General features: G+C 33.1%; 1 protein-coding gene across 1 annotated transcript in view; it reads right to left on the reverse strand.

Annotated features, from left to right (window-relative positions):
• Positions 1-5,722: 5,722 nt before the first annotated feature.
• Positions 5,723-14,324, reverse strand: part of LOC126812231 (transmembrane protein 184B) — a 41,403-nt gene continuing 32,801 nt past the window's right edge. Inside the window, exons 6-8 of the mRNA XM_050538516.2 lie at positions 13,692-13,783; positions 12,458-12,627; positions 5,723-11,597 (exon numbers count right to left, since the gene is read on the reverse strand). Coding sequence (XP_050394473.1) covers positions 11,032-11,597; positions 12,458-12,627; positions 13,692-13,783 — 828 coding nt within the window. The 3' untranslated portion in view covers positions 5,723-11,031. The remainder of the gene's footprint in view (positions 11,598-12,457; positions 12,628-13,691; positions 13,784-14,324) is intronic.

A 14,324-nucleotide genomic window follows, 5' to 3' on the forward strand; every position in this document is an offset into this window, starting at 1 on the left:
ACGTCCGCTTCCACCGAGGTGATATCGCAGACAATCTAGAATCTAATCGTCGTATCCAGTTAATAGATTGACATCCAGAAAGTGTTAAATGCCATTGTCAAGATTCATCAAAAAATGTCCAGTTTGTGCTACGTGTAGTTTAAGAAACACTGTTTAGTTTTGACATCGGTCGTCTAGTTTATGAAACTAAATGGTCATAAACCAGACGACCAATATCAAAACTAAACAGTGTTTCTTAAACTACATGGTAGCAGAAACTAGGCGCTTTTTTGATGAATCTTGATGGCATTTAATATTTTCTGGATGCAATCTATTGGATACGTGTATTAGATTCTAGATGGTAGGCTCAGTTTCTTTCCTTTTTTCATCAAATCTGAATGATACCCGGTTCCTAGTGTGTATTTCATTCAAATAGTAAATTATGACGCCATGACTAAAATGTTCACATAGGCCAAAAGCTTCGGCCCCAAGTTCATAAAACATTATCAGACCTAAATTAAGAATTTACTCAACTTTCTGTCACTATTTATGAGAAATATCTTTGATCCAGAAACACAAAACTTTGCACATAGTTTCTTATTGATGTATTTGATACATTAAAACAACAAAAGTATTAAAAAGGGCTATAGTTTAGTTAAAATCGGTGAACAATTTTGAGTAAATTCTTTACTTAAGTCTGATAATGCTTTGTGAACTTGGGTCCAGATCCTTAGAGCTACCTGTCATATTGAGAGTCAACAAAAATTCCTGGATGTAGTTCATAGTGCCAGGAAGTATTGACATGATAGTTTAAGATTTATATCTAATAAATATATTAGGAATGAATACAATCTGATTAAAATACACATCTATATTTCGTTTCGTTTTTTTATACTTTCGATGGTCTACACTACATGAGGATCTGATCCGTTGTAGTGGAATGTCTCGCAGGAGTCGTACAAGGGGCTTTTGACCCTATAACGTCAGTTAATCAATCAGTGTTAATGTTTCTAGTGGTTTACCCACAGTTCCATGCATTGCACGCCAAGAACTCGCCATAACAGACCGTTTTATTGGCTAATCCCTCACTTCAACCAGAACGCAGGTTATATAACAAACTCTTCCAGATCCTAGTGTAGTAAAGACAAGTAAAATGAAATTTTGAACTGTAAAAACGAAACGAAATAGGATCTGTGTTTTAATCAGATTGAATTAAATAAACGTAACAATGCAAGAAATGTATGTGATGAATGTATTTAGATTTCTGGGCCCTGTTTCACGAAATATTAACTAAGATAAAATCCAAATTTTAGTAATTTGATTGGATAATATTAGATTGATTTTAGTGCTTAGCCAATCAAAATTGAAGTATCCACTAAAATTTTGATTTTATCTTTAGTTAAGATTTCGAGAAACAGGGCCCAGAAATTGTAAAATAATGTATATATGTATATAGTATTATTATTATTATTATTATCTTAAGATCTATATATTTTAAACTGAACATGACAAATATATTATAACTTGTTAAAAATGGTTGTTTGAACATGAATTTTAGTTACATTCAATCTTTATGTCATTAAAAGCGTCTAGTCTTTTCTTCAAGACTTGTGTTTGACTTTGCTTTAGATATTAGGTGGATATATATTTTCATTTCTTGTGGCGAACACACTACAGGTCAAAGTTTGTAACATATTTTTATCAAATTTTCATAATGAGTTCATGGGAAAGTGGGCGGGTTGGATGGTCGAATGGTAAGCGCATGCGCGTTGTATCATTAAGTCAACTGGCGCGATTTTGATTCCCCGCTTGTACGTGACAAGGAGTAGGGTCGCCATGCATAGTGATAACATAGTATCAGTTTACCCTTTAAAAAACTGGGGGGTTGGATGGCCGAATGGTTAGCACGTGTGCGCTGTATCATAAAGGCCTATCATTGATTCAACTGGCGTGGTTTTGATTCCCCAGTTGTACGTGACAAGGAGTACGGTCGCCTGTTCAACCTCGTGGGTTTTCTCCCACTGCTAAAGAACACTACGTGCAAGTGAATTGAAATAAAATTGAACCATATGTTAGTCCCGAAATGACCTAATTTGTGTGGCGTGGATGTTAAAGCCCCTTTCTCTCTGTCTGTCTCTCTCTCTCATGAGGGTCCTGTTTCACGAAATTTTAACTAAAGATAAAATCCAAATTTTAGTAGATACTTCAATTTTGATTGGCTAAGCACTACAACCCGTCTAATATTATCCAATCAAATTACTAAAATTTGGATTTTATCTTAGTTAAAATTTCGTGAAACAGGACCCAGACTTGTTATTTCCCTTTAATGCTTGGGCCCAAACAAAGTCCTGTTTATGTGTAAATGAAATTATATGATAAAATTATTGTTTCTTTAAGGAATTGTTATTTTTTACAATTTATATGCTTAATTTCATGTTTTATATTTTATAAATCTACTTTGTGGGTTGTCTTTAAAGGATTCATTTAACAAATAAATATATATATCAATTTAATTCGGTTTGATTTGTTTCACAAAGTGGTTATATGTTTACATTTAAAATTTTAGGTGTGGAGATAGTCAGTATTTTGTGTTCAATACCTGTGCCCATCTTCATTGGTCCATGGAGAGGGGGGGGGGGGGATGGCCGAATGGTTAGCACGTGCTCGCTGTATCATAAGGCCTGTCATTGAGTCAACTGGCGTGGTTTTGAATCCCCGGTTGTACGTAACAAAGAGTAGGTTCGCCTGTCCAACCTCACGGGTTTTCTCTGGGTCCTCCGGTTTTCCTCCCACTGCTAAGACCCATATGTTAGTCCCGAAATGACCTAGTAGGAGCATACAGTAGGACGTTAAACCCCATTGCATTTCATTTTCAATACCTGTAATCTAGATACAGGTCACAATTCTATGGAATACAATTACTATTCGAAGATACTATGTCGGTTTCCTGGTCGGACAATTTAGGATGTTTGGAAAATAGCGTCGGACATGTCCGGAATATACGGGCGAAATCCCATCACTGATCACTATGCATGGCTTATTGTACTTCAGGTAGCAGTATAACTTTCTACCAACATTGTCAAAAGAAATCAATGTATAAATTAATTAAAGATACATTATAGGAGATTAGATAAAGAGCTGGCAGTTCTTACTATAATAGTTAAAACTAGATAATGCAATGGGTATATGCTTAAAATTTCAGTCAAATTGCTTCACTCTGAACTGAGATATTAGCGATTGAATGTTAGGCCTCATAGTCTTGCTTATCCATTTTTGGATTTAATCATCAGTGAATGTTGAATAGCAGATTGGATTCAAATTCAATGAAAATCTGACACATAAGATGCCACCAAGAGTTGATTATGGTCTGAATAAATTAATAAATGTCTAATTAATAATTTAGATAACATTTCAGGCCTTAAGAAAGACCTGCGCTATCGGCAGATTTAGTTCTTGCTATAATGAGAGAGAGAGAGAAATGGGGTTTAACGTCCACTCGACACAAACTAGGTCATTTTGGGACTAACATATGGTTTAACTTTATTTCAATAATTCGCTTGCGCGTAGGGGTCTTTAGCAGTGGGAGGAAACCGGAGGACCCGGAGAAAACCCACGATGTTGGACAGTTTACTAATCTAGGGCCTCATTCACGAAAACTTCGAACTACAATATTTTAAAGATGCAGTCATTTCATTGGTTGAGAAATAACATCCTAGAACAAATTTGAGCTCTTGGCCAATGAAAGGGCAGAATTATTAAGATATTTTAGTTTTAAGTTTTCATGAATGTGTATCGCGATTCAGGAGCTATGATTCATAACCAGGTCAATATTTAACAAGAAAACAACAGGATAAATGAATAATTGATATTTTTAGTCCTGCCGATGTCGAAGAAATAAAACTGCTCTTAAACTGGGTTGATTCTGTTGTGTCTCTCGGAAGATCATTTCTGAGAGAGTTGGATGCTTTTAGCAGGTCAAAAAAACAACCCAGACCCCACCAAGAGGCCAACCCCAGTACCCCGCTAATTTGTGTCCCTGGTAATGCAGGAATAGTATAAATTAAAGCCCACATTGCGAGTCCAATACGACCGGAACTAGTCGATGATAACCAGGTCCTGATGGCCAATTTGATCTTATATTTACATGAATTTGTAGTCGAGTGGTAAGGACACTGAACTCGATTAGAATGAACCTCTGTCATGGCTTGGAGCCATGGTGGGTAAGACTCTGGCTCTCGTGTGTTCGACTCCTGCATTAGCCCACAAAGTTCATTGTTAGTTTCCGACGTGGTTTCCCAATGTCAGCTGTTTAGTCATTTGGATGGTACAAAAAAACGAGATTCTGTGTATACATTGGCTTTCACGTAAAAGATCCCTTGGCAGTTGGAATTCAATAGAAGAGTAGGCCATAGTGCCGCTGCCTGGGAAAACTTTTCCTCCTAGCACACTGTATGGCGTATGCCCGTCTTCATCAGCTCTCCTTAACAACATGGCAGAAGAACACAAATATAAATAATGTTAGTCCCAAAAGTATTGTGTTGACAAGATGTGAGAGAGAGAAAAATGTGGTTTGACATCCACTCAACACAAACTAGGCCATTTTGGGATTAACATATGGTTCAATTTTGTTTCAATAATTCACTTATGCGTAAGGGTCTTTAGTAGTAGGAGGAAACCTGAGGACCCAGAGAAACCCCACAAGGTTGGACAAGAGACCCTACTCGGGGAGTCAAAACCATGTCAAATGTAGACAACGCATCCAGACAAATATTCAAAGAATATTTTCCTGGACGATAGAGACTAAAGTTAAAGCAACTCCTTATATGGGAAACATCAACAACTTTTATTTCAATACATACATGTATTCACAAACTGATCATAAAACAGCACTGACAAAACGGCACATTTACAAAGCTTAATAATAGAATTTACACTTTGTACAACATATATTGTATATTTCTTAAACTCTTTCATATTAATAACAATAATACATAGAACATTAAGTAAGAGATTTCACATTAAAAAAGATGAAACCTAATTTCAATATTTTTAAAAAAGAAAATTGGAAAATTCCAAAGAATTGAGAATTTCTAATGAATACCTCAGGAATACAGATTACAATATGACATTAAAGCAAATAATTTGTTAAAAAAAAAAAGTTTTGTTTTGGTTAGCATGTGAGATAAAAGAGTGTTCAAGGAAATAGCCTGATTGCCGACATCAACATCACCATCCATTTACAATGTTTGGCGACATGACACGATTTATGACTGTGTTTAATACCCCTATAAATGACTTCTTACAATGATATGCTTACCATCATGTGACAAAAGAAGATAATCTGGTCCAGGGCCCACACTGGCTTTCAATTTTTTTCCGCCAAAATTGATGATAATTTTTATTTTAAAAAAATGTTCATATTTTTTTCCGCCAACTGGAATATTTTATCTGCCAAAAATGTTAAGAATTTACTCAACTTCAATCACTGTTTATGAGAAATATCTTTGATCCAGAAACACAAAACTTTGCACATAGTTTCTTATTAATGCATTTGATACATTAAAACAACCAACGTTTTACAAGGGGCTTAAAATAAGGCAAACAAGTTTGAGAAAATTCTTAACTTAAAGACTGAGAATGCTTTATGAACCAGGGGCCAGATGTTCTTCTAATGTATGAAATAACATCACTGTATTCGCTTCGAGTAGTCTAGATGCAAAGGATTGAGATCATTAAAACTGTGACAATATGATATATGTACGTGTTCCCAAGTGCGAAAAGCATTTCTTACTTTTTAACTCCATAGCTTAATTAGCCTTTTTTTTTTTATCATAAAAAGCAGGAGTCGAACATATCAAATTCACAAATAATAGTTTTAAAATCAACAATTGTTTGTTAATAACACATAATTAATAATTACACACTGGAATATTAGTCTCATCTGCTGCCATAAAAACACAATTAAAATAAGAAAAGAGGATTTGTCTGCAATAAAATTTTGATTATCAAATACAAACCTTAAAATATATTAAACAGATACCAATTATGAGATTATAACTATACTGATTTATATTCGATAAAATATGATTTATCCAATAATACATATTTGTCAAACAGCAGTTACATTTCACAAACTATATTTCAGATAATTTGAACAAATTTACAACTACCCAGTACCAGTAGGCAAATATCCAAATGTGACACACAGTTATTTTTAAACAATTTTAATAATTATTAAATGTTATGGAAATAATTTCCAAACAAATTTACAACTACTGGTATGCAAATATCCAAATGTGACACACAGTTAATTTTAAACAATTTTAATAATTATTAAATGTTATAGAAATAATTTCCAGACAAATTTACAACTACCGGCATGCAAATATCCAAAAATGTGACACGCAGTTATATTTAAACACATTTAATAATTATTAAATGTTTATGAAAATAATTTCCAAACTTTCCTTTGTATTAAAGATACATTATGTAAGATTTAGATAAAGAGCTGACCATTCTACACTATATAGTTCAAAAATAGATAATGAAAAATGGATTTATTGAAGATTTCATTCAAATTGCTCCATTGGGAGCGAAGATATCAGCTTTTGAAGGTTTGACAAGATGTGTGCATTAATTGCAACCACCGCACTGGTTGTTCAAAGATTAGCCTCGCTTCACCATTTTTAGATTAAATCAAAATATGGCTGACCTGTTCTAATCTACTTAATATCAGAGATATCTGATGACATCAAGAGTTGATTATGGTCTTGTCATGTTAATAAATGTCTAATTAATAGTTTAGAAAACATTTCAGGCCTGTATGTTTAAACACAGCCAATAACAAGATTGAATATCTAATTAAGTGTGCAGATTTAAAAATATACAAATGAAACTCCCTCCCCAAATCAAATTCTTCTGAATATTATTTAAAACCAGACCTAATATTTAATTTTGAGTGAAGATTTAAAGATATACATCAATGCCTGAAGGTATGGTTGTGTTTGTACATGCATGTAATATAAACAACAAAAGGATATAATATGAGCAGATACTGAATAAAAAAGCTCAAGTTTGTCTAAGCATCTAAATATATATTTATAAAAATGACAAGTGGGTGGTGATATGAATATTTGGAAATACTTATACATGGAGATATATATATATATATAAGAGAGGATGATATATATATATTCAATATTCATAAACAACTATATACAATTAAACTATTTATTACAAAACAATATATAATAATTATTAAGTAGTAATACGGGTATATATAAACTAATGGTGTGATATGTAGCACTACAAAAAAGGTAATATGTTCTTATTTCATAAAAACATCAAACACTCTAAGATATATATATCTATAAATCTAAATGTACCTGGAGAAAGGTGAGATAGAGTTCAAAGAGAAAACCTGTCAATTTGATGAATTTATCATCCTAATAAAATACTCTGTGTACAATTTTATTTCTTATAACTGCCAAACTTGGTGTGGTTGTGAAATTGTAAATCAAATATTTTTTTCTTGATCGATTTGTTCATCTTGTTAATAATAGTTCTGCAGTCATTCAATGCTGTCAATTCAAACTTTCTGGAAAGATGATAGAGCACCCACAAGGTTACAAAGCAAACACAGTGCTGAACCTGGGTCAGAAGTTGATTCCAATTTACTATGTGGATATTCACAATTGAGCTTTCCGGAATTAAATTCTCTCAATTCCCAAAATAAGTGTCAATCGAGTGAAAAGGAGAATTTGGGAATACAACGCATGTGCAGACTGCATAAAGAATATCTCAACCAATCATGACAGCTGAAACATATTTGTAACTTAAAATACGTCACGATTCTACTCACACCACCTCGGCTGTCGGGACTGACAAAACTGTGACATGAGTGAATTCCACCCATTTTCAATACTATCTAATTTTTCTGTATTGATGCTTAATTAGTATGTATTTTATATAAGGATACATGGAACACTAATACAAAACTGACATGCTATATATATAATAACATAAGCTAATATTATTTATACTTGTAGATATTACTTACATGATTTTATATTTCAGTTATACCATAGTTAAATTAAATGTCAATATCATCTAAATGCAATTAATATTGAGAAATAAATTCAAAGTACCATAGTTAAATTAAATGTCAATATCATCTAAATGCAATTAATATTGAGAAATAAATTCAAAGTACATGTTACAAATTGTGATAGAATTCTAATTGAGATTTTTTCACTCTTTTTTGGGGTTTTTGTACAGAAATAAAACGGTCTATGACGCATGCATGCCGTAACAGCTTTATGTAATACGTTCATTTTTCTTTTAATAGTCACATTTATCAAGTCACAACCTCACTAAAAAATTGGACATGAGCACTATAAAAGGTAAGTGACCCAGGTTAAGTTTTTTCAATCAGTATTTTATGCTGAAACTCTTTTAATAATCACATTTATCAAGTTACTCCCTCACTAAAAAATTGATGTGAGCACTATAAAAGGTAAGTGACCCAGGTTAAGTGTTTCTTCGATCGGTATTTTACGCTGAAACTCTTTTAATAGTCACATTTATCAAGTCACTCCTTCACTAAAAACTTGGATGTGAGCACTATAAAAGTTAAGTGACCCGCAAGTAAAGTCTTTTCTCGATCGTTATTTTGCGCTGAATCTCTTTCAGACAAAGAAGCCATTTCTTCAAAAATTGGCCTCTTGATTTGCATGCGTAAACAAACCGCTTTTTCGGACTAGGACTCATCCTTTAAATAACACAGAAGTTATTCTAAAAATATTTTTATGAAAGTCATAAAAGGAACTTTCTTAATTTTAATTTGTGACACATTATACAGTATATTGCTATCGATGTAATTTATAATAATAATAATAATAAAAAAAAGTATCGCACAACTATTCAATCCACTAGGGAATACACTAGGCGCTAGAAAATGTTAATGATAGTGACTAAATAACCAAGTTTTCAGTCTTTGGATTTAAAAACTGACAGATTCACATAGTCGGATATTTTCTGGAAGCGTATTCCAGGGGAATATAAAGACGAATAATCCTTAAAAACATTTCAAAGATTGATTTAAGATATAAAGATACACATACTTTCTGCGGAAAAGGACAAAAGATCTGATTAATATATATTCCTTAAAGAGCATGCATACAATACTTACATTTAATAATATATCTATTAAAGTTGCAATTTCATATTTTTACGTTATATTTTTAAAATTTATTAAAATAAAGCCTTAAAATAGATGGTATCTATAAACAGTCCTACTTTGTTAAAGAATAATCCTATCAATCCTATAATTCACTATTGCCAGTTGAGAAATTGGCAAAAATATCATTTTCCTCTTCAAAATCAAACGTTTGAGGATAGCTACTCCATGGTGGAGAATAGAAAACAAGGGAGGTAATTCGGAGGTAATTGTGTTATTATTTCCGGTGTAAATGAGTTTTAAGTGTGAGAATGACACCTACGATCGTATAATAGTGAGTTGACAACCTATTGAGCAGAGGACATAAGACATAATTATGTTTTGACTTTCTTAGAAAATATGAAATTGTAACTTTAAGCTAGGACATACACCATACTAAGATTAAAAGCTACTCAAAATATTGATCACATTCACAAAATAGGACACAGTTCATAAAATAAATTATATGTATATATATATATATGATTTGTTTATAATGAATAAAAATAAGATTTTATATATATTTTGTATATTTTATTTATTTGCCATCAAGTTTTGTGTAGTAATAAAGCAATGAGACAGCTGTTTGATACGAGCAACCATTATAGGCGTGTCTGTTTCATATTTATATATAACTAATAAACACATTATCTACAGACAATGGTCCAACTTGATTCTGGTGTGCCGATTAGTTTGAATGTTGCCATACATTCAAATAATAAACACATTTTCTACAGACAATGGTCCAACTTGATTCTGGTGTGCCGATTAGTTTGAATGTTGCCAGCCATACAAATAACATATGCATTAAGAACAGCAGTGGTCTAACTTGATTCAGGTGTGCCGATTAGTTTGAATGTTGCCTGTATGCTACATGTGAGACTGCAAGCAACAAGCAAAAATAGCACAAATCATTATAGAGGTAACTATATTCTTTCAAGCCACATTAAGAAATTCAATAATAATATGCATGTTGAACAAGCCTAAATGGGGCGTAATGTCCTGCTTTTCTGCATCAACCATGGCTAATGAAGATGGGAACTTCACGAGAGCAGAGCAGATTTCATAGAATGAGCAAAATATGAGTTGATGAAAATGAAACAAGCAAATCTGATTAGCACACCAGAAACAAGTTGGACCTATGTTATAAATTAATGACAATCTTTCAACTAAAAATAAATGAATGGAAATGGGGTTTAACACCCTACTGTTCTGCTCCGAACTGGGCTAATGAAGACGGGCATACGCCATACAGTGTGCTATGAGTGAAATTTTGCCCGGACAGCGGCACTACGGCCTACTCTTATATCAAATTCTGTCAAGGGATCTTTTACGAGCAGGCCAATATGTACACGGGACCAACTAAAAATAACTATTTATGATTGTGTATATATGTAGTGGAAAGATCGTCAAAAGTAAAAATAACTATTTATGATTGTATATATGGTGGAAAGATCGTAACTCTAAAGATATTGAAAATCTGGGAAAGAGATTCTACTTTTTCAGTTTGTTTGAGAATATAGTCTCAGAGCAATTTCCAGAAGTAACAATATTACCAAAATCAAGCATAGTTCTATTGTCTCTAAATTGAGAAGCATATCAACAACCTGACTATATACTATATTATTTTTTTATGAGATTAATTCCTTTTTGAACTTTTACTGCTAAATCAAGCAATTACTATCATTTATTTAAAAAAAAAAAGTTAGTAACGTTTTGATATTTTGGACAAAGGTCGATAGTTTCAAGCTTTAATAACAATGTAAAAATTTCTCAAGTACTAAACTGTCGGCCTATTCCCTGAAATAATCTCTCTCTTCCTCAGTCTTTGATCTTCATTGGAATTCATCATCAGAACTAAGAAGTGTGGTCTTTTCATTAAAGCGATGTTTATTTGGTGTGGTACCTGGAGGACCAGGAGGACCTTGTATACGAGGTTGTGGTTGACCATGACCATGTCCATGACTCTGTGGTTGAGGTGTGTTACCGTTTGGGGTGATCTGATTCTGATATTGATATGGTTCTGTGGGCCACATGCTATCTATATGTTCTTCTTCACGAGTTGGTTTCGAGCCATGTTGATATTGAGTGTACTGCTGGTACTGAGGATGAAAGTTATGAATTGCGTCCTGCATTATGTCCCTTGGGTTCATCGTTTCCTTCAAACTGCTCGATATGCTTTGAAGGGAGACAGTACGTCCATGAGTACTGGTAGGACCCGAGCTGTAAACACTATGGGGGAAAGCAAATCTAAGAGCAATGGCAGCAATAAACATCTCTATACAGATAAAGAAGTTTTGCCATCCAGCAGATACTGTACCTACTCCTACTTCCATGTGGTTACCTTGAGAAAATATAGGACTTATTACTTCCGTTTTCTCCAGTATAGCCAATACAACACCTAGAAAATATAATAATATCATATCAAATTAGTCATCATGCCCTACAACACTTAGAAAATATAATAAACAATATCATATCAAATTAGTCAACATGCTCTACATCATGTTTTCTATATAAAGGCCCAATATTCCAAAATAAAACAGCAAATATAGACTTTTAAGCCATTAGCAAAGACAAAAATAGGCTTAACGAGCTGAAGCTCAAATTAATTTTATATCCAAGAACAAAGAATCCAACAAGTTATCTTTCTAAGATCAATGAATCCAAGAAGTTATCTACGAAAACTGAATCCATGAAGTTATCTAAGAAAACGGATTCCAAGAAGTTATCTATCTAAAAACACTGAATCCAAGAAATCTAAAAACACTGAATCCAAGAAGTTATCTATCTAAAAACACTGAATCCAAGAAGTTACCTATCTACGTTTTTTTTTTGTTATAATCATCTAAAAACACTTTTCAGCCTTTTCTTTGTTAAATTTAAATAAGGAAAATGTTTATTAAACTTGTTCCACATTGCATCTTTAAAATGGCTATTTTTCGACAAACTTCAAAGTTGAACATTATCTTGGAAATATATTTTGAAACATGCGTATCTTTCATTTCTTACTTTGCCAAAATGACAGCGACAAACTTCAAAATGGACATTATCATGGAAATATATTTTGAAATGAAATGAAATGGGGTTTAACGTCCTACTGTTCTGCTCCTGTACTGGGCTAATGAAGACGGACATACGCCATACAGTGTGCTATGAGGGAAATTTTGCCCGGGCAGCGGCACTATCGCCTACTCTTATATCGAATTCCAACTGCCAAGGGATCTTTTACGTGCATTTTGAAAGATTTTTATTTCTTACCTTGCCAAAATGACAGGAAAATGGTGGATTTGATGATACAGAATTTAAGAACCGGTTCATATGCACTCAACAATTCTCTAGTGGCAAAATAGAAGAGAAGAAGCCCGTACAGAGCCAAACTTATAGAGAAATTGTAGATTAGAGTGATGTATAAATACGCTCGAGCAATTCTGTAATATATAAAATATTCATAAAATGATTAAAACATAAAATCTATGTCCTGCTGTTTTATCGAAATTACCCAATGAAATTATTGGTTCTGTTTTGGTTTTAACTAACATGAAAACTAGGCCTACACCTTGTCACATACAACCGGGGAATCAAAACCACACCAGTTGCCTCAATGACAGACCTTATGATACAGCGCCCACATGCTAACCATTCAGCCATCTTATAAAAGATCAGAATTTTTATTAATGTTTTAAAAAAAAATAATCTAAATTTCAATCTTTTAGCCACATATTATTATAATAATGTTCATAAATATTATACTTTGAAGTAATTATTGTGCTATAATTTATATTATTTTATGATCAGTAGTGGAATACCGCGTTTTATCAGTGAAATAAAAGTGTTATTCAACTGGCTAGTTGTTTTTACCTAAAATGATTGTAAAATCATAAAATAAATAGAACATTTGCCGTTTTGTCGTGAATAACATATTTTATTTCATCGAGAAGCAAGAAAACTTATATTTTCACGAATGCGTAGCATGAGTGAAAATATAAACGTTTTCTTGCTTCTCGATGAAATAAAATATGTTATTCACTCTAAAATGACAAATATCCTCTATATACTACTCCATAACACCAATCTGATTAAAACACATATCCTATTTCGTTTCGTTTTTTATAGTTCAAAATTTCGTTTTACTTGTCTTCACTACACTAGGATCTAGAAGAGTTGTTATTCTTGACGTGTTCTGGATGGTGTTAGGGATTACCCAATGAAACGGTCTGTTACAGCGAGATTAAGGCGTGTTTTGCACAGAACTGTGGGTAATCCATTAGAAACATCAATTGGTTAATCAAATTCTGATGTCATAGGGTCAAAAGCCGCTTGTATGACCTCTAACGTGACCTAAAGCTACGACTTGTCAGATCTTCATGTAGTAGAAGCCATCGAAGGTATAAAAAAACAAAACGAAATATAGATCTGTTGTTTTACTCAGATTGCCAAAAGACCAATAGTAAATCATTGTCAATAAGAAAGCATAATAAACAAAAATCCTTACGAGAAGTTTCCATCTTTATAATAACCAAAGGCTTGTAGGATGAGAGTTAAGATGGCCATAACAGGCTTGATGATACAAAACTGTAATGTGGCCTGAAAAAAACAAACAAGCGGTTCAAAATCACATTTAATCAATGCTCAAATATAGGATCAGATATATTAATGCTATATGGAAATAAGGTTAAGGTTATATTTTACAATATTTTCAGTCAAATGCAACTGCTCAGGGCTCTTGCTGCCAGAGAGAGAGAGAGAGAGAGAGAGAGAAATGGGGTTTAACATCTACCCAACACAAACCAGGTCATTTCGAGACTAAGATAAAGTTCAACTTTATTTCAATAAAATAAATCGATAGACCGTAGGGGTCTTTAGCTGTGGGAGAAACTGGAGTATTCAGAGTAAAACCCACAGACAAGCAGGGAGGAATCAAAACCAGGTCACTTGATCTTATGATCTAACTTGCCCATGTTACACCATTAGATCCCCTCCTGCCACTGCCCAAAGCCAATTTATCAATTTGTGAAATAAAATAGAAAGTGGTGATAATCCTGACAATATTTTCTTTTTTTATGTCCTGGTAATTCTTCCTGGACGGTCAAAACTTGTTTTAGTTAGAAATGGTTAGAACCTGGTA

Source organism: Patella vulgata, chromosome 2, assembly GCF_932274485.2.
Source record: "Patella vulgata chromosome 2, xgPatVulg1.2, whole genome shotgun sequence".
Classification (NCBI taxonomy): Eukaryota; Metazoa; Mollusca; class Gastropoda; family Patellidae; genus Patella; species Patella vulgata.